This window comes from Macaca nemestrina, chromosome 4, assembly GCF_043159975.1.
Source record: "Macaca nemestrina isolate mMacNem1 chromosome 4, mMacNem.hap1, whole genome shotgun sequence".
In the NCBI taxonomy this organism is placed as follows: Eukaryota; Metazoa; Chordata; class Mammalia; order Primates; family Cercopithecidae; genus Macaca; species Macaca nemestrina.
Genome location: NC_092128.1, coordinates 630,965 through 652,144, shown reverse-complemented (window position 1 = coordinate 652,144; position 21,180 = coordinate 630,965). Strand labels below are relative to the sequence as shown.

The following is a 21,180-nucleotide window of genomic DNA, read 5'->3' as shown; positions in this document are numbered from 1 at the left end:
CCATCTCAGCTCCCAAGTAGCTGGAACTGTAAGTGTGCACCCACCATGCCCAGCTAGTTTATTTTTATAGAGATGAAGTCTCACTCTGTTGCCCAGGCTGGTTTCAAACTCCTGGGCTCCACTGATCCTCCTGCTTCAGCCTCCCAAAATGCTGGGCTTACAGGTGTAAGCCGCCGTGCCAGACCTCCCGAAACGCTGGGTGTACAGGTGTGAGCCGCCGTGCCCGGCCTCCCGAAGCGCTGGGCGTACAGGTGTGAGCTGCCGTGCCCGGCCTCCAGAAGCACTGGGCGTACAGGTGTGAGCCGCCGTGCCCGGCCTCCAGAAGCGCTGGGCGTACAGGTGTGAGCCGCCGTGCCCGGCCTCCAGAAGCGCTGGGCGTACAGGTGTGAGCCGCCGTGCCCGGCCTCCAGAAGCGCTGGGCGTACAGGTGTGAGCTGCCGTTACAGGTGTGAGCCACCATGCCCGGCCTCCAGAAGCACTGGGCGTACAGGTGTGAGCCGCCGTTACAGGTGTGAGCCGCCGTGCCCGGCCTCCAGAGGCGCTGGGCGTACAGGTGTGAGCCGCCGTGCCCAGCCTTCTTTGCAGAGTATTATTATTGGGATTTCCAGGTAGACAATCTTGTATCTGAAAATGAGTCTTTGTAAAAATTTAGAGATAATCTTTTTTCCTTTTATATTGTGTTGCCCAGGAGGTTGAGAATAACAGTAAACAATGGCAGACTTCCTGGGTGTTTCCAACTTTCACGTCTCAGTTGTTTCTCAGAGGAGGATGCCCTTGGCTTTTTCTCTCAATAGTATCCATCTGGCTCAGCAGTATCTACTCTTTAGTCATCACTAAAAACTGTTAGTAGGTATACATCTTTTTTTAAAATGGAAACTTGTTAAAAGAGATGAATTATATATTGGTCTGCCAAACGTATTTATTTCTTGAGACAGGGTCTTGCTGTCTCGCCCAGCCTGGAGTGCGGCAATGCAATCATGGCTCATTGCATCGACTTCCTGGCTCCAGTGATCCTTCTGCTCAGCCTCCCGAGTAGCTGGGACCATAGGCATGCGCCACCATGCCTGGCTAATTGTATTTTTGGTAGAGACAGTGTTTTGCCATGTTGCCCAGGCTGCTCTTCAACTCCTGACCTCAAGTGATCCACCTGCCTTGGCCTCCCAAAGTGCTGGGATTACAGGTGTGAGCCCACTGCCAAACTTTATACATTTATTCAACAGACATTTGGTTTACCATGTGCCCAGAACAGTGATAGGCGACCAGGTAAAGATTTAAATAAAACTCACATAATCTCTGCCCTTGAAAGTTTATAGTCCATGTAGGAAAGTTTTAAATACAACTAAATTGTAATTATGTTAAATGTGGTGAATCAAAGTAACACAGGCCGGGGTGGTGGCGTAGGCCTGTAATCCCAATACTATGGGAGGCTGAGGTGGGGGGTCCTTTGATCCCCCTACTGCACTTCAGCTGGGGCAACTGAGCAAGAACCTGTCTCAAAAAAAAAAAAGAAAGAAAGAAAGAAAAACAGAAAAAAAGAAACACGTGATGCTAAAAAAACTCACAGGACACTGAGATCAACTTTCAACTGAGAAGTGATGGGGAGTGGATGTGAGCTGGGCCAGTCATGGTAAGAGTCTGTGTGGAGGTGCTAGGGAGGGGAGAGGAGCAAGTGTGGAGGTGTGGGGGGCGGGGGGAGAGACAACTGTGGAGGTGGGTGGGGGAGGAGCAGGTGTGGAGGTGTTGGGGGGTTGGAGCAAGTGTGGAGGTGCTGGGGGTTGGAGCAAGTGTGGAGGTGCTGAGGGGGTTGGAGCAAGTGTGGAGGTGCTGGGGGGGTTGGAGCAAGTGTGGAGGTGTTGGGGGGAGGAGCAGGTGTGGAGGTGCTGGGGGAGGAGGAGCAGGTGTGGGGTGCTGGAGGAGGAGCAAGTGTGGGGGTGCTGGGGAGAGGAGCAGGTGTGGGGGTGCTGGGGAGAGGAGCAGGTGTGGGGGTGCTGGGGGAGGAGCAGGTGTGGGGGTGCTGGGGAGAGGAGCAGGTGTGGAGGTGCTGGGGGAGGAGCAGGTGTGGGGGTGCTGGGGGAGGAGCAGGTGTGGGGGTGCTGGAGGAGGAGGAGCAAGTGGGGTGCTGGGGGAGGAGGTGTGGGGGTGCTGGGGGAGGAGCAGGTGTGGGGGTGCTGGGGAGAGCAGTTGTGGGGGTGCTGGGGGGAGGAGCAAGTGTGGGGATGCTGGAGGAGGAGGAGCAAGTGTGGGGGTGCTGGGGGGAGGAGGTGTGGGGTGCCGGGGGGAGGAGCAGGTGTAGGGGTCCTGGAGGGAGGAGCAGGTGTGGAGGTGCTGGGGGAGGAGCAGGTGTGGAGGTGCTGGGGGGAGGAGCAGGTGTGGGGGTGCTGGGGAGAGGAGCAGGCGTGGAGGTGCTGGGGGGAGGAGCAGGTGTGGGGGTGCTGGGGAGAGGAGCAGGTGTAGAGGTGCTGGGGGAGGAGCAGGTGTGGGGGTGCTGGAGGAGGAGGAGCAGGTGTGGGGGTGCTGGAGGAGAAGCAGGTGTGGGGGTGCTGGGGGAGGAGCAGGTGTGGGGGTGTTGGGGGGAGGAGCAGGTGTGGGGGTGCTGGGGGAGGAGCAGGTGTGGAGGTGCTGGGGGAGGAGCAGGTGTGGGGGTGCTGGGGGGAGGAGGAGCAGTTGTGGAGGTGCAGGGGTTGGAGCAAGCGTGGAGGTGTTGGGGGAAGGAGCAAATGTGGATGTGCTGGGGGGAGGGGCAAGTGTGGAGGTGCTGGAGCAGGTGAGGTACTTGCAGGGAGGAGCATGCCTGGGGGTGTTGAGTGGCAGTGGGCGGGGCCGTCTGTGGGCTGTTGAGTGGGAGTGGGCGGGGCCGTCTGTGGCACTGGTCAAGGTATGGTGGATAGGGGTCCCAGTGGAAGAAGAAACTCAGCCTTGGGAGCCAGGAAATGCTCTTGGTCTTGAGCAGCGGCACACAGCCGAGTGTGATGTGTCTGAAAGATCCCCTGGCTGTTGCATGGAAAATGGGGCAGGTAGGGGAGAAAGACTGAGAAATGGAGAGGGATGGTGGCTTGGACTGAGGCAACAGAGTTGAGGTGGACACATTCTCCAGTTAGGGCTCAAGGACTTGGTGCCTGCACGTGGGCTGAGGCAGTGGGAGGTGGCTGGTGCTGTCCGGGTCTCAGCTCCAGCACCAAGACAGATGATGGACAGACAGACGGACGAAGGGTGTGCCTTGAGGTCTCCATGTGACACAGAGGATGGGGGTGCAGTGGGATGAACTGGTCCTGAGCTCAGAGAACATCTGTATCAGTGACATACATCTGGAAACCAGGGTATTGATGGTATTAAGAACACCACATAAAAATAAAAAGTGATCAGAACCAAAACCCACATTATGCCAATATTGAGTCTGGTTGGAGGAGAAGACAGTGAAACCTTGGGAAATGGCGGGTAACGTGCAAGGAAAATACAGAGGAAGGCGATACAGAGGCCAAGGAAGGATGGCCCACAATCAAGGAGAAAGGAAGTGCACGGTGTTAAATGCCGAGTGGCTACAAGGAAGAGCACAAGGGCTCCACTCAAGTCGACCCCGACCACCAGTAACGAACGCAGCAGGAAGGGACAGTCCAGTATCACCCTCAGTGTGTTCCAACGTTCAGGCGTCTCGGCAGCCCCCGCGGCACTTCTCAGCGCCCTGGTTAAAAACACATTTCAAGTCTATTTTTTCTACACGCAATTATCCTTTAGAAGAGCTGTTTTCGACATGCAGAGTATAATGTGCTGGGCAGAGGAGAGTCACACTGAGCTGGGAGCAACAGGAAGGATGTCAGCTGCTCCGATGTAGCTGCTCGGAAAATGCGAGTGGAGACAGCAAATGAAAACAGTGCATGGCGTCTCCTTTCAAATTATCTGACTGCACACTGAACACCTCCCTTCAAAAGACACAGAAAAAACAAATCACGAGTGAGCTAACGTAAAAGTTTTATTGAATAAATACATGCACTGTCATGTGAAATTAGTTGAACAGAAAGGACATTCTCTACTTTTTAACCTGCACCCCCCACCGTTGTTCTCTATTTGCAGTGGGGGGTCCAGCTGGAGGTGGAATAAATGCGGCAAACACAGAAGAAAACACACAGCTACACACAGGTCTGCATTTGGCTTAGGTGCCTGAAAAAGAAGGGCCGACCTCTCGATAAAGAATGTCTGTAAAAGGAATTTTTACCGTGCAGAATATACTATCATGGTAAATACAGTTACAAGGCTGCTTCTATTTTATTTATTTTTTGAGATGGAGTCTCACTCTGTCGCCCAGGCTGGAGTGCAGTGGCGCGATTTCAGCTCACTGCAACCTCCACCTCCTGGGTTCAAGCGATTCTCCTGCCTCAGCCTCCTGAGTAGTAGCTGGGATTACAGGCGTGCACTCCACCACCACGCCTAATTTTTGTATTTTTAGTAAAGACGGGGTTTCGTCATGTTGGCCAGGCTGGTCTTGAACTCCTGACCTCAGGTGATCCGCCCACCTTGGCCTCCCAAAGTGTTGGGATTACAGGCATGAGCCACCAGGCCCAGTCAGCTGCTTCTGTTTTAATCTGAACTTGGAAACACCTTCCTACTTTTTAAGGCACAGGATCAGGATAAGAACCCACACGTACGAGCTAACAGAGCTGCACTTCAAATTTACCAAGTTAATTCATTTTTCCCTTCATTGGCTTGACTCAAGGTAGAAAAGTTAAAATTCCCTTTTCTTAGATAAACTAATTATTTAAAACTGAAAATTAACATTCTGAGAACTCAAGAGTGTCTGACATCACTGGGATCCTGGAGTGCTGAATGTGGCCTCGAGGGTGTCTTCTCCCCTCCACCTCTGGGAGGTACTTCAGTGCCTCAGAATCACCCCCTTTCCTTCTTTCCTTTCTTTCAAAGAGAAAGGAGACGGCTGCTGGAGGCCAAGAACCTCCAGGCACTCAAGGCCCTGGAGACAGCGCTTCCGACTCCACTGCCTCAGGGCAGGCACGGGGCTGCTTAACCTTCCTCTGGGCTTGTACCTTTAATTGTGTCTACTCTGCCTAAGTGCTTAAATAAAGCCTTCCATTAAGCAAAACACACCCGGAGCGGGTTACACACAGGACTGCAGAACTCAGATGGATGGGATGCTGGTAAAAATTACTGGCATGCTACAATTTCGATGAGTGCTGCTTCTTTATAGATTACGACAGAAGACTTTCAACAGACCTGATTTTTAAAAAACTTTCAACAAATCTAATACTATGGGAAAGCAACTAGATTTAATGTTATTACCTGTCTTCCATAAATACCATAAATGTTTTGTGTGCATACGCGTACATGTGTGTCTATAAAGGTACTGATATGCTTCCCAAATAATCCTATATACTAACATTGGAAATGGTTTATCAAGAGGCTTTACAGTCAAATGTCATTCAGTAGGAGACAGACTATACTGGTCTTTATGATTACATGAAATATGCTGTGAAGCTACAGACTCATTCTAAGTAAACCCATGGTTCAAAGTAGAAATTATAAATGGAAACAAAATTAAAATCTGTTAGAAGGGAGGGTGGGGAGACAGCCACCGGCCAAGGGTAGGTTACAAATGGAAGCAAAATCGAAATCTGCTAGAAGGGAGGGTGGGCAGACAGCCACTGGCCACCGGCCTCCGTCACAGGCACTTCGGTTTGTTTGGTCACGTGAGTTACCCACAAGTTGTGTAGTTCCATTAAACAAGCTAAGAGCTCCAATTTAAATTACAAAGCTCTATTTTCCTTAATATATTTATACATAGTTTTAAGATGTTCTCATGGCTATGGAAGCCATTTTCAGCATACAGCTTATAATATACACTTAATCATCTACATATGTGCATCCTTTCTTTACAGACACTGCAACAGAGCCTCACCTCACAGGAGGTCTGGGGGACTCTTAAGTACATAAACATGCTTTTAATAGTCTAAACAGAATAAAAATTGCATAACAATATCCCAATATTAAGGTTAGTCACGGCATAAAGTGAGGCAGCCTGGGAAGTGACTGCTGAGAACAGCGGGGGCCGGGCTCACAGCTGTGGTGCCCCCAACCCTGGTGGTGGCCAGTGCACATTGGCTCACACGTCCCCCATCCTATGTGTGAGGTCACGCTGGCTGCTCCTGACTATAACGAGATCGAGCTTCCAATTTTTAATGCAATATCCTGTCTACTCATCCCAATTTACCTCACAAGCTTTAAAAGGGCAGCGTGCACCTTCCTTTTTTTATAGGCTGGGAAAACATTGAAAATTAACCGCTCATGACTGACTATTTGACAATAGCTTAATTGCTAACATGGAAAGTCTGTTCTTATAGTCTAGGAAAAGTACAAGGTGTCTGTATACTGTTTCATGAGTAAGTTACAACAGCAATTAAAATAAACATAAGATTTCATTTTTATATAAGAAATTTCAGATTAGTATGATATATGAACCATAATTCTCTTAATATCTTATATTACTCAGTTATAAAACATTTTTCCTCATAAGCCCTTCAACTTCTCAGTAATACATCCTTATATTTATGAAAATGTTAATATTTTGAATACTTTATTTCATCATTCATAATGGGCAGAAACATACTAACATTTAATAATCTTTCAGCTTTTTAAAAAGAAACACCACAAAATAGGTCACTGAGAACTTTTTGCCGCAAAGATGAAAATGATTATTTGTCACAAGAATTTAATAAGTTTTAGAAGAAAATATATATATTTCCTTGATCTATTCCTTCTGAATTTAAACCAGCATGTAAAGATTATAAAAAATATAGAGTCTATTTACATAGCATAGTATACCTCAGTGATATATAAACAAGGCCATAGTAAAGCACAGACACATCCGGCCCCTACGGACACAGCTGAGCAGAGTCCACAGACACAAGAGCTACCACCACCCTATTGCACGTTGTAGGAACTGGCGAAACCCTAGAGGAAATCCAACATATAAAATTTAATGCTAATATTGGCCAAATTTGCCTAAAATGTCAACAACTTTATAAAACTATTAAGGTATGTATAACTAAATCCATGAAATTATAAAAATAACATTGGTACGTCTGTGACGGGGTGTTCCGGGCAGAGGCTGAGGAGCTATGCTGGAGGACCCGTCCTGCCTGGTGTGGCTATGTCATCACCTGAGGCCTCGTCCCGTCTTCCGTGAGGTCATACCTGAGAAAGACAGTGACAGGAAGGTGGTGACGGACACAGAACCAAGTACGAAAAGCCTGTCAGATACGTGTCGGGTTCCGCCACTGTCTGTGGGGGACACTACCCACCGGGCGGGGAAAGTGTTTTAGCTACATGCTGGGGTTCTCTGTCTGTAGCAGGGACACTCACCACTGGGTCCAGCCTTTGGCAAGTTCTTCAGATGCCAGAGCAACCAATACCTGTGGGTTTTAAAAAAATAGTAGTTAAAGTAGGCTGGGCTGGGGGCACTGGCTCCCGCCTATAATCCCACCACTTTGGGAGGCCAAGACTGGAGGACTGCTTAAGCCCAAGAGTTTGAGACCAGCCTGGGCAAGACAGTGAAACTTTGTCTCTACTAAAAATTAAAAAAAATTTATCTGGGCGTGCTGACATGCGCCTTGGTCCCAGCAACTCGGGAGGCTGAGACAGGGATTGCTTGAGCCCAGGATTCGAAACTGCAGTGAGCCATGATCGTGCCACTGGACTTCAGTCTGTGCTTCTAGAGACCCTATCTCTAAATAAATACACAAATACATAAAGTAGGCTAAGGCGATGTCTTTTAGATCTTTTACCACTTCTTCTCATCTCTCTCATCTTCTGTCTTCGTCTAGGAATATGGACTCTCCTATTTTGAAGGCTCTTGTTTTTTTAATCTTTTCTACCCCTGTGAGCACCTGTAAGTTATATGGCTGAGTACATCTAAGAAATTCTTCATGCAACCAGCAGTCTTAAAATTCAGCTATGACAGAATATCAGTGGAGACGACTCACAGGAGCGTTGGCCCACGTGCCCTCCATGGCAGCACAGCTGACGAAATGATGCCTGGGACTCAAATCTCCTCCTCCCTAACTGAACTCTACTTTCATTCTTAAATAACACACCCACATGCCAAAGTTAAATGTGAATATGGACAAAGACTAGAAGAAATTCAGATAAATAAAGCCAATGAATTTCAGAAAAAGAGCAGAGCCGTCAGTTGAGGAGATGGAATTGTAAGAGATTATTTTCCTTCAATGTGATACTTGAACAAAAATTTGAAGACTTAAAAAAAAATCTTCAACTAGAAGTTCATGGTATTAGTATAGTTAATGAATCAATAATCTGAATATGTAAAAACAATTAAAATAACTTAAAATATTTTCAGAAAGCACAGATGTTTTATTGACTGTCTTTATAGCCCACGATTTATAAACAAGCACTGACCTCGTAAGTTCACCCTTTCCGCTTGCACAGATACGGTCTCAACACTGCACTGCAGGTAAATGTTCAATTTTACAAATCGCAGGATTTGTTTGGCACTTACTTTGCCAAGGAGCCCTTTGTCTTTGGACAGGAAACCGCCGCTGTTCTTCACGGCAACGTCGAGTGTTCTCCTCTGCACCTCTGGTAACGAAACACTGAAATCAAAGCTGAAACAGGAAACGAGAGCCTTACTTAACTTTATCCATCATTCTGTTGTATTTTCTCATAACTAAAAATGGCATTTCTGCTCATGAGATCATTCCAAATGTCATGTTTATTTTTTATTGTAAAACTGAGTTCTTCTACCTAATGTTTTCATCTGGCATTTCAGGAAGACTCAAAAACCAACATTTTTTTTTTGTTTCCCACACATAAAAGAAGGCTCTGGCACCCACAGATGTCTGGGTCCCACAGTCCCTGGCTCACTCATGGGTGGGTGAGGAGCGTCTCTGAACATGTCTGACTCTTCCTGGGGGTTAAAATATGGGATAGTGTTGACAGAACAGCAGTTCCAGAACAGCCCACTCACTCAGGCTTTCCAGCCACCTGTTCAGTCTTCAGGCCCTATTCCCACCCTCTCCAATAAAAAAAGTACACGCCTGCAGCTTCGCAGGAGGGACAAGGCCTCCAAAGCCCTTGTGATGCTCAGCCAGACGCTGCACTCAGTAGCCTGCAGGGCGTTCTCCTGGGGGCTGGCGGGTGCCTGCCCCAGGCCACAGTGCTGGAAACCCAGATGGGCAAGTGGAGTCCCCAGATGCTTAAATGCCTCGAATGGATAGGAGCACTCTGCACAACCTCATCAGGGGCTGATGCAGGCCTGCCAGTTTCTGATGTGTGTTTTACATAAAGCTACTTGTATGAAAGTACAATGAATGCGGAGGATGTTTAAAGATGCAATGTAAACTGAATTAGCAGATAGCGACACCATACAACTGTATTATTATCATTTCCCAAAACATGGGTGGGTTTCGAAGCACCAGGGGACAATTATGTAAGATACCAAATTGGTACAGATTGGCGGCTCTTTAAGTGGGGGCCAATGACCCCTGGGGGGGTCTCTTGAGACCCTCTAAGGACATTGCCAAATCACCCTGACCACAGAAGCAGACTCCAGCCTCTCAAGCCAGACCACTAAAGAGATGAGCAAAAATGCAGAATAATATTATTCTTTTCATTATTATGTGTTTTATTTTTGGAAATACAGTTGTTTTTTCAATATGTCATACTTTAAGATTGTTGGGGCTTATGTTATTTTAAAACAAAATTAAAAATAGATGTATCCTTAAATTTTCAGTTTTAACTGATAACATAGTTAAGTGTCAACAGACAGAACCCCCAAAATGTCAAATAGAACCCCCAAAATGTCAACAGACAGAACCCCCAGAATGTCAAGATACAATCCCCAAAATGTCAACAGATAGAACCCCCAAAATGTCAACATAACCCTCAAAGTGTCAACAGATATAACCCCCAAAAATGACTTCTTCAGGGCCATCAATAACTTGATCTTTATTTAACCACTAGTCTCCGTGTCCACAGGGTTATAACTTGAATTTACTATATTTAGAGCTTCTACATAAAGGCCAAAATGCTTATTTGAGACGTATGTTTGCTGAAATTTGGTTTCTGACTGAACTTCTCAACAGCTGATTTATGTGCTTCGGCCATTCAAAGGCACCATTTAGGGCCTTCTTAATCTGCCACTTCAACCAGGCAGTCTATCTGCGGCTGGATAAAATATCGTACCTTTGATCAAACACGGGATTTAACGTTTTCTTTGATACGTGTGTTTTCCTCCTTCCTGACCGCCTCTTGTCTGGTAATAAATACATGCGGACGTAGGGGTCAGAGCCGTCTTCAGAGAAGGCAATGAGGTTTCTTACAAACCAGAGGAGACAAGGTATTAGGATCAAGAAAAAGAGAATTAGCAGCACATTCAGATGTGCTTTATCAAGCTTTTATTTCGTGTGTATCTAAAAACTGAGAAGTAACAAGGAACAGAATGTGCGAGGTGCTTTTGCCTCCCCTGATGGCTGCCTGGTGGTGTCTCCCAAACTCCTTTCTTAGTGGCTTTCTCAGCGGTGACTTCGGCCTTCATTTCTCGAGCCCAGAGTTTGGAGGACGTTCTAAGTCCTTGGTCTCTGCTTGTAACAGAGTGATGGCTGTTGTTCCACAATGCTTCTGCCATTTTCTCTCTCAGCCAAGCAAGCCAGGCCCCCAGGAGACACCCACAGACCTGCCTGGGCTGCTCGCCTCCACCCCACAATGCCTACTCCTCCAGATGGGGGCTGCTCCTTTGCCAAACGCGGTCAAGTGCCCAGCTGCACGGGCCCCCACATTCTTCGCTTGCTGACTGACCCCAAAGTCTAGTAGGGATTGTTTTGCTAGACTCCTCTCAAACAGTATACCCCACGGTCATTATCTTAGTGGCAAGAATATACGAACTTCTCAAGAGTGATGTATTGAACTCTACAGTTATATAATCCTTCTAAACGGTACTAATTTTAGTTTCCTATGTTTCCAACAGCTACTTATAAGCTCCAAATTTTTATATCGTATTTTAAACCACTAACGGGACAGAGAAAATGGCAATAAAAGGAAAATAGTTCATAAGCCCACAGTATCATTGCTAACCAAATGCAATTAAAGCAAGTCACCTGACTTTATACTTATTAAAATAATATAACGAACAAGTTAAAATAAATTTTTCCTGATGAGGCCAGTCATGGTGGCTCATGTCTATAATCCCAGTGCTTGGGAGGCCAGGAATTAGAGACCAGCATCTCCACAAAAAAATTAAAAATTAGCCAGGCCCGTGGCTTCCACCTATAGTCCCAGCTACTCAGGAGGCCTGGCCAACATGGTGAGACCCAGTGTCTACTAAAAACACAAGTTAGCTGGACGAGGTGGTGCACGCCTGTAATCCCAACTACCCGGGTGGCTGAGGCAGGAGAATTGCTTGAACCCAGGAAGCAGAAGTTGCAGTAAGATGAGATCGTGCCACTGCACTCCAGCCTGGGGGACAAAGTGAAACTCTGTCTTCAAAAACACACACACACACACACATATATATTCCTCCTGCTCTAGGCTACACATTTGTACAGTACGCTACTGTGCTGAATACTACAGGCAATTGTGACATATTTATTTTTTTTCTTTTTGAGACAGAGTTTCGCTCTTGTTGCCCAGGCTGGAGTGCAATGACGCAATCTTGGCTCATAGCAACCTCTGCCTCCTGGGTTCAAGTAATTCTGCATCAGCCTCCCTAGTAGCTGGGATTACAGGCATGCGCCACCACACCCGGCTAATTTTGTATTTTTAGTAGAGACAGGGTTTTTCCACTTTGGTCAGGCTGGTCTCGAACTCCAGACCTCAGGTGATCCGCCCACCTCAGCCTCCCAAAGTGCTGGGATTACAGGCGTGAGCCACCGCACCAAGCCATATCTGTCTATTTAAATACATAAAACGTACAGTAAAAATATGGTATGATCTTAGCGGACCGTTGTACTTCGGGAACCAAAACGTCATGTGACACAGGCAGTGTTGACACCCTTTATGAGCACCGTCTGTGGAGGTTTAATTGCTTTGTCCTTTCTAAATGAAACATAAATGGATGTTTGATAATCCCAGAGGTGGGTATCTGCATCATCCTATCCAGCATCCACACTCGGCAGCAACGCAGCAGGCGCGTGGCGACCCCAGCCCCCACCTGCAGGCATGCACGACCACGATGAGCTTGTTTCTCTGCGAGCTGTGCCGAATGGTCAGCTGGATCTGCCCCAGTGGAGACTGTCCCAGGGTCGTCCCACTGTGGGAAAAGAGCAGAAAGTCACCAGCTTGCCTGAGACTGGAGAACGTTGTGACTCATTGGTCTACTGTACAAAATAAGATAATTTCTATTCATTTAGACAAAAAGAAGTCAAATTACCCATGAACTTAAATATAATTTGAAACTTCTGGGTACAAGTCAAACAGATGAATATTTTACTTGAGGCCTCAATATAAATTAATTATTCAAAACTGACAGTTGTGGTTTTTTTTTTTTGAGACGGAGTTTTGCTCTTGTTGCCCAGGCTGGAGCGCAGTGGTGTAATCTCGGCTCACTAACCTCCACCTCCTGGGTTCAAGCAATTCTCCTGCCTCAGCCTCCCGAGTAGCTGGGATTACAGGCACCTGCCACCAAGCCCAGCTAATGTTTTGTAATTTTAGTAGAGACAGGGTTTCACCATGTTGGCCAGGCTGGTCTTGAATTCCTGACCTCAGGTGATCCAGCTGCTTCGGCCTCCCAGGCGTGAGCCATAGCATCCAGCCAACTGACAGTTTTTTAGTTAGGGTCCTGAGAACTAAAAATAAAATCCTAAGCCCCCACCCCCCTCCCACATGAGTAGACCCAGGGGACCCCAGAGAAACCTTAAACACTGAGTTCCTGACCACAACAGGACGGGACGTTATTTATACCCACTCCCTTCGCAGCTCAGACGCAACCACTGACTGGCATTAATGCTACAACAGAGATCACAAGGCTGAAGGAACAGACTCTTTGTGGCAATAAGACACCAAACTACAAAGACGACCTGGGGCCATGCCAGGCAAGGGTAAGCCTCACACCCAACACTTACAGAATCAACTGGGTTCTACCAACCACCAGGCGTCTCTTTCTCCAGCAGCTAAACAAGCACTGGCCTCGAGAGCAGCAGTGTTCAAGCAATCACAGCCTGTCCTGATCCAGAGGCTGACTCACTGACCGCTGCTTCACTGGCACTAACTGCAGCTTTGAATGACGAGCGGCTGACTTCAGAACTTCCTCCTGATGGCCGACCCTGACCACAGACTGCTGCTGGCTGCTCTAGAGAGGCTGGGCACTCTGTGGCATTCCCAGCTCCTCCTGGAACCTGCTGAGGACATGCGCTCCGCACAAAGCTCCTGCCCTACCCTTCCGGAGATGCTTCCGGACTCAGAGAGAGGCTGCACTTCCCAACCTGTCAGGCTGGCCGGCCTGCAGGCTGCAACCCGCTAAGGAATAGTCTCCTTTCTAAACGTGCAGATCTTATGATTCACCAAGTGAGCACCCGAGGTTGAAACCACACAGTGTCCTTAGTACAAGCGTCACCTCTGTGGTCCTTGTTAAGCAGTTTCTAGCCTGTCCTACCCGAATCTGCGTGTCCCATCTCAAAGCCTCATGCAAGTCACGTGCTCTCTTCCCATCTGAGACTGCAGCGCCCTTCCTTCCATTTCTCTCTGCTCAAGGATGGAACACAGACCCCCAAAATGACAACCGGTCTTGTTCAGTGGCCCCTAAGATCATTTCTACTTCCCAAATTGAGCTCCTGAGAAAAAGTCGTTCCTTGTTTAAAATTCTATTTCCTTCTGGAGCAAGAGAGAAGGAATGTTTTCTTCTTTCCAAAATAGTAGACGTGAGAAAGCATGAAAGAAAAAAGTGTGGCTCAGAGGAGGGTGGCTGTGCAAGCCCCACAGTCTGCGTGTGCTTTTTCTAACAGCTCAGAAGCAAACATGCTTCCACCTTTGCCTCCGTTTGTTTTACTATTTTCTTATCACTCGACACACCTCTTATAACTCCACACACGGAGAACTATTTCAAGGGTCAATTTTGTTTCTTCCACCTAGAGGAAAAGGTTAACATCTGAAGCTTGTGATAGCTACAGATGACTTTTTCCTCCTTATCCAAAGAAACCCTTCACACACCTATAAGTCACGGGGCTTAAATAAGGGGCCAACACAGACATCCAAACACAAACCCAAGAGACTGTGCGGCAGCGATGGGATCTGACTGCGTGAGAAGAGCAGGTTCTGTCCTCGCACAACGGGGAAGCCAGGGCTTCTCCGGGCCACAGCGAGGCCTGCAGGCCAGCTCTGCATCTGTCTTCCTGGCAGGAGCCCAGGCACACAGCAGCGTCCCGGCGCTGCCTCCTGTCTTTCCTATTGTGAAACCTATTACTCCATCACGTTTTAATCTTTAAATGACTAAATCCTAGAAAACCGCAGGTTTTATTTCCAAAGTCCAAGACGCAGTGAGCACAACAGCAACACAACCTTTAGTGCTTTCAGTTAACACAAGATGACGCCTCCCTCCCACAAGCACGCCGGCCTCGTGCTCTGCTGCGTTTAACCCACTCCCCCAGGGTGGGCGGCACGTGCTCTGCTGCTGAGAAACAACATGGCTGCACTTAGTTACTTTTCCAGCTGCCTCAGCCGCTGCCGCAGCTCCTGGGTGGCGATGGGCAGCGAGATGTCCGAGGCGATGCTGGGGGTGGGCTCCTTGGCCGAGATGTGGCCTGGGGAGGCCAGGAGGCTGGAGGAGCTTCTGCCCAGGTCGTGCAGCCCCTGAGGGCCGGCCTCAGGGGGCTGGGCCTTTTCTTCCACACCAGGCTTATCACTGCCCCCAATGACTGGTGTGGATGGAGCTGTGTTGCTGCCGCCAGGGCCTGGAGACCCAGACATATGAGATTTGACGGATGTTTTCCTCCCCTCTTTGGACACAGAGGGCCGTTTGACTTGAGCTGAGTGTTGGTGGTCGGGAGGCCTTTCTCGCTTTTCCAGATGGAGCACCTAGAGGTGGACACAAACACAAACATTAAACTTGGTGACCCTGTAACATCCTAATACTGGAACAGCTTGGGATGTCTTTATCTGCAAACATTTCTTTAAAACTTAGCTCAAACTTTTTTTTTAAAGGAAAGTTTAAGTAACCAAAGTATCACTTCTGTGATACAAACACCACTTTTTCCCCTAGAAATGGGGAGACTCGCTAAGCTGCACAGGCCGGAGTGCCATAGCTGTCCACAGGTGTGACCATTGCGCACTACACCCCAAGCTCCTGGCCTCAAGAGAGCCTCCCGCCGCAGCCTGCTAAGTAGCTGGGGCATCGCACCTTCAGGCTCTGGTGGCAGCAACAGGGTGGTGGCAGTGATAAGCCTGGACGGTGTGGAAGGGCAGGCCACCCCCTTGAAGCTGACCCTCTGGTGCCACACAACCTGGGCAGAAGCTCCTCCAGCTTCCCCAGGCCACGTCTCAGGCAAGGAGCCCCCCATGGCACTTCTGTGTATTCCTCTAGTCTCTTCCGTTTGCACATATTTCTATGCAATTGTGGGAAAACGTTTTTACTTCAAGAGCCCAGAGTCGTGTTTCCTCAACAGAAGACCAAATTCCATATTCAATAAAGGTGGTTTCCACCCAGCGTCCCCAGAGGAAGGAAGAAAGTCCGGAACCCTTGCTATCCAGCAAGATTACCCTAAACAACCTGGCATGAGTGCAGGAACAGGGGTACCCGCAGGACCCGGGGTCTCCCAGTTGCTCCTGTGTGAGCACAGGAGCAGGTGGTACCCAAAAGGCCTGCGGTCTCCCAGTTATGTGGTCCCTGGGCTGGCTTGAGCAGAGTCTACACCTTGTAAATCATTCCACTCTGGGGTGACTGTGATAGCTTAAATATTTTTTCTGGTTTTAGGAAATAACGCCGCAGTGAACATCTTTATGTTCCTGGTCTCCCCACACTTTGTATCACAAAACAAGAGTCAGGTTTCTAGAAGAAAGGCCAAGGAGCCTTCAGATGAATGGCTCCGGGATGCCGCAGCTCCCTCTGGAGAGGTGTGCAACACCCCCAGTCTCTGCCGGGGGCAAGGAGGCTGTTCCCATTGCCCTCTCAACAGAAGTCATTTGTTTTAATTTTCTAAAAAAGCTGGCTCTTCATTTTAATTTGCATTTCCTTGATTCATGAATTTTAGTGTTTCTCCATATGTTTGCCAGTTTTACTTTCAACATTTCCTTAGCTATTTACAAATGAATCACCGTTTATTTTGAACAAAAAGTATTTTTTTCCTGTAAGTTCTACTGTCTCATGGAGTTTTATTAAATTATCTCTTCTGAACAACCTTTGAAAAGTTAAGACTCAGGAGAAAACCTTGTTGATACCAACAGTAACACTTTCTGGGCCAAAGGATAACGGTAAGGTTGCTGGGTTCACAGGAAAGTACTGTGAGTAGCTGTGGGCCTGCTCAGGCAACCTGGAAATGTGGCCTGTTCTATGGCTAAGTCCTAGCCTTTGTCTTCTCCCCGGAGCCCTCTGATACCCAGCAACAGTGTCTCCTCCCTGCACCGGCGCCCTCCTGTGGCCCAGAGCTGCAGCCGACACAGACCTTTCTTCACCGGCCTCATGCCCGGGGCCCACAGGTATCCCTGCCAGCACCGGCCTCCCCATCCCCTATGGTGTTCACTGCAGGACGACACAATACCCAGAGGGCAATCTTCATCTTGATGGTGCTGTTTGGACCCGAGTTACTGAGCTGGAAGCGCTGGTTCAGGGTCATGTCCTCACTGGTAAGCAGCTGGCTGAGGGGGACCTTCAGGTTCCCCAGGGAACACTGGTGCTGCTCGTCTCTGACCTGCAAAACACAGGGTAGAAACACTGGCGTAACTAGGATCATGTCTGCAGAACCTTTCTACGTTTTCTAAGCTCCTGACCTTTTGTTCTCAGAGATAGGAACTTAGAAAATGTAGAAAGGAGCCAGGTGGGGTGGCTCACACCTGTAATTTCAGTACTTAGGGAGGCTCAGATCACCTGAGGCCAGGGGTTCGAGATCAGCCTGGCCAACATGGAGAAACCCCGTCTGTACTAAAAATACAAAAAATTAGTCGGGCGTGGCGGCACGCACCTGTAGTCCCAGCTACTTGGGAGGCTGAGGCATGAGAATCACTTGAACCCGGGAGGAGGAGGCTGCAGTGAGCCGAGATTGCACCACTGCACTCCAGCCTGGGTGACAAAACTGTTTGAAAAACAAACAAACGTAGAAAGGTCCACAGACAATATTAGTCTGTAAGAAAGATATTTTTAAAAACCCAAACATATTTCAGTCATATTCTCTTAAGTAGTGTTTCCATAATGATTAACATGGTACAAAACCTCTCCCGAGAAAGACACAAAACACTGTTAACAAGCAAAAGATCTGCTATTTCCTCATTATAGATCACAATGAGCACAGAAAGAAATAATGTAATAATAACAAATGAGAAAAGCAATAATGACAATAATGACCAATCGGTTAGGAGAACCCTGGGTTAATAGGCAATAGTCTACCTGTCTTTTAACCCCTGGGAAAATGGTGGCAATACACATTCATAATGATATATAAAGTTTCTACTCATGACATTTATGGAGACAATACATTTCAAAGTGCCTTTTAAACCTTCTCTATTCAAAATCCACATTAAAGAAAATTTATAGCATTTGCTTTAAATGCAAGGTAATTTTCCTATTAAAAAAAAAAATAGAGGCAGATCTCACTATGTTGTCCAGGCTGGTCTCAAACTCTTGGCCTCAGTGATCCTCTCATCTCAGCCTCCCAAAGTGCTGAGATTACAGGTGTGAGCCACCATGCCCAGCCTCTTTTTCCTGAATAATAACCCTCCACATTATTTCTGTAACAGGAATTATTCCTGTTAGATGGCTGTAATAGAAAATAATTTAATCAAATAGAGTAAGAACTCTGAAGGTTTCTCAGGCTATACAAAAATGGTCAGAGAAATTAACCCATAGCTACTCAGGAAAACCTAAAAGCTTGATTGCTTGTTTCTTTTTAAACTAAACTATAATCACAAAAGCAATTTTAAATGAAATAACTATGACAATGTTTGTAGAACTTTAAAAGCTATTTTTAAAATCCGAAGTCCAGTAAGCATAGATTATTTTGAGAATATATAAGTGCACTTTATGAAGGAAAAACCAGCTAGACAAAACACAAATCCTTTTGTACAAAACAGAATGTAAAAAAGTATCAGGTTGCTGCAAAATTAATTGCAGTTTCAATGGCAAAAACTGCAATTACTTTTGCACCAACCTAATAAAACGACCAACACAGAATAATGAGACAGGGCCAGGCAAGCCCAGAATGACCAGGTCTCCTAGGCCCAGCTGTTCACACACACCTATCAAGAGAGGTTCAAGATACAAGAAACAAAAACAGAGGCTGAGAAAAAATATAAATTCAGAGATTTAAACACCATGCTCTTCATACCTGATACAAGAAGTAGTCTGAGAATTAGTAAGGTCCCAGAGGACCTGAGCAATGCCACCAACCACCCTGACCTACTGACATTCATGAGATACTCGCCAACACCAGAAAGGCACACAGCCTACAGGTGCATGTGGAGTGTGTCCTAGCACAGGCAGTGCTCTGGGCCATAAAGCTGGTCTCAAACATAAAAGGGCTCATGTCATACAAAGTACGTATTCTGATCACTATGGAATGAAATTGGAATCAATAATAGAAAGATAAAAAAAAAACCCAAAACATATGGAAACTAAGTAACACACCAAAATAACCCATACATGGGTCAAAGGAAAAAATTGAAAGGGAAATTAAGGAAATAATAATAATCAAAAGGAGACATCAAAAGAAGAGAAAACAAAACCACAAGTCAAAATTTGTGAGATGTAGCTAAAGCAGAATTCAAAGTGAAATTTATTGGAGTAAATGCCTACATAATAAAAACAGAAATGTCTCAGGCTTCTTCTTTAAGAAACTAGAAAAACAGAAGCAAACAAGACCCAAAGTGGGACTGAAATTATAATGATCGTAGTAGAAGTCAATGAAATAGTAAAAGAAAAGCAATAATGACAATTAAATAAAAAATTGGTTCTTTGAGAAAATAAAATCAATAAACATCTTGTAAGACTTATTAGGAAGAAAGAGAAGACAGGCCAGGCACGATGGCTCATGTATGTAATCCCAGCACTTTGGGAGGCCGAGGTGGGTGGGTAGCTTGAGCCCAGGAGTTCGAGACCAGCCTGGGCAATGTGGTGAAACCCCGTCTTTACATACACAAATACACACACACACACCCCCCTCCAAAACACAAACATTAGCTGGGTGTGGTGGCATGCACCTGTAGTCCCAGACACTTGGGAGGCTGAGGCACACATACACACATACCCAAAACACAAAAATGAGCTGGGTGTGGTGGCATGCACCTCTAGTCCCAGCCACTTGGGAGGCTGAGGCGGGAGGACTGCTTGAGCCCAAGAGGTCAAGGCTGCAGTGAGCCATGACTGCACCACTGCACTCCAGCCTGGGTGACAAAGTGAGACCCTGCCTGAAGAAAAAACAAAAAGATTTATTAATAAAGCACCAATAATAAAGACAATGTGATACTGGCATAAAAACAGAAATACAGAACAATGGAACAGAAGGAATTCCAGAAATAGACCCATACATATGGGCAACTGAGTTTCTGGAAAGTTCCTAAGCTAGTAAGTTAGGGTAAATAATAATCTTTTTAACAAAGACTAAACAACTGCACAACTGCTGAACAACTACACGGCCATATATAAGAAAAAGAGGCTGGGCACAGTGGCTTGCAATTGTAATCCCAGCACTTGGGGAAGCTGAAGCGGGAACATCTCTGCTTGAGCCCAGGAGTTTGTGACCAGTCTGGACAACACTGTGAGACTCCCATCTCTACAAAAAACAAAAAAAATTAGCCAGGCATGGTGGTGTCTGACTGTAGTCCCAGCTACTCCGGAGGCCAGGGTGGGAGGATCGCCTGAGCCCAGGAGTTTGAGGCTGCAGTGATCTGTGATTATGCCACTGCACTCCAGTCCGGGTAACAGAGTGAAACTCTGTTCTCAAAAACAAATAGGCCGGGCGCGGTGGCTCAAGCCTGTAATCCCAGCACTTTGGGAGGCCGAGACGGGCGGATCACGAGGTCAGGAGATCAAGACCATCCTGGCTAACACGGTGAAACCCCGTCTCTACTAAAAAATACAAAAAACTAGCCGGGCGAGGTGGCGGGCGTCTGTAGTCCCAGCTACACGGGAGGCTGAGGCAGGAGAATGGCGTGAACCCGGGAGGCGGAGCTTGCAGTGAGCCGAGATCGCGCCACTGCACTCCAGCCCGGGCGACAGAGGGAGACTCCGTCTCACAAAAAAAAAAAAAAAAAAAAAAAAAAAAAAAAAAAAAAAAAAAACAAATAAAGAGGCGGGGTGCGGTGGCTCACGCCTATGATCCCAGCATGCTGGGAGGCCAAAGCAGGTGGATTACCTGAGGTCAGGAGTTCAAGACCACCCTGGCCAACATGGTGAAACTCCGTCTCCGCTAAAAATACAAAAAATTAGCCAGGCGTGGTGGCACGCACCTGTGATCCCAGCTACTCAGGAGACTGAGGCAAGAGAATCACTTGAACCCAGGAGGCGGAGGTTGCAGTGACCGAGATCGCACCATCGTACTCCAGCCTGGGCGACAGAGTGAGACTTCGTCTCAAAAAGAATGAAAAATTAAAAAAGAAAACCCCCCCAAATGTCTTACAAATTCAGTATTCAGAAGACAAATAACCTAATAAAAAAGACAGGCAAAAAAACTGAATAGACACTTCACCACAGAAAATATACAGACTAACCAAGCATAAGAAGGTGCTCAACGTCATTAGTAATGACACTGAGACCACCCGGAAATACTCCCATATACCCACTAACAGCACAGCACCGGATCCGGAAACACTCCCATCTACCCACTAACAGCACAGCACCGCACCCGGAAACACTCCCATGTACCCACTAACAGCACAGCACCGGACCCGGAAACACTCCCATCTACCCACTAACAGCACAGCAACGCACCCGGAAACACTCCCATCTACCCACTAACAGCACAGCAACGCACCCGGAAACACTCCCATCTACCCACTAACAGCACAGCAACGCACCCAGAAACACTC

The 21,180-nt window shown here is 47.2% G+C and overlaps 1 protein-coding gene across 7 annotated transcripts in view; it reads right to left on the bottom strand.

The window, feature by feature from the left end:
- Positions 1 to 3,949: 3,949 nt before the first annotated feature.
- The window catches only part of LOC105474985 (extended synaptotagmin 2), a 100,916-nt gene continuing 83,685 nt past the window's right edge, over positions 3,950 to 21,180 (bottom strand). For all 7 annotated transcript variants that reach the window (XM_071094169.1, XM_071094170.1, XM_071094168.1 and 4 more), the window contains 7 exons: positions 16,704 to 16,853; positions 14,651 to 15,024; positions 12,167 to 12,265; positions 10,204 to 10,335; positions 8,519 to 8,624; positions 7,366 to 7,415; positions 3,950 to 7,197 (listed from right to left, as the gene is read on the bottom strand). In XM_071094169.1, the coding sequence (XP_070950270.1) occupies positions 7,152 to 7,197; positions 7,366 to 7,415; positions 8,519 to 8,624; positions 10,204 to 10,335; positions 12,167 to 12,265; positions 14,651 to 15,024; positions 16,704 to 16,853 (957 nt within the window). In that variant the 3' untranslated portion in view covers positions 3,950 to 7,151. The remainder of the gene's footprint in view (positions 7,198 to 7,365; positions 7,416 to 8,518; positions 8,625 to 10,203; positions 10,336 to 12,166; positions 12,266 to 14,650; positions 15,025 to 16,703; positions 16,854 to 21,180) is intronic.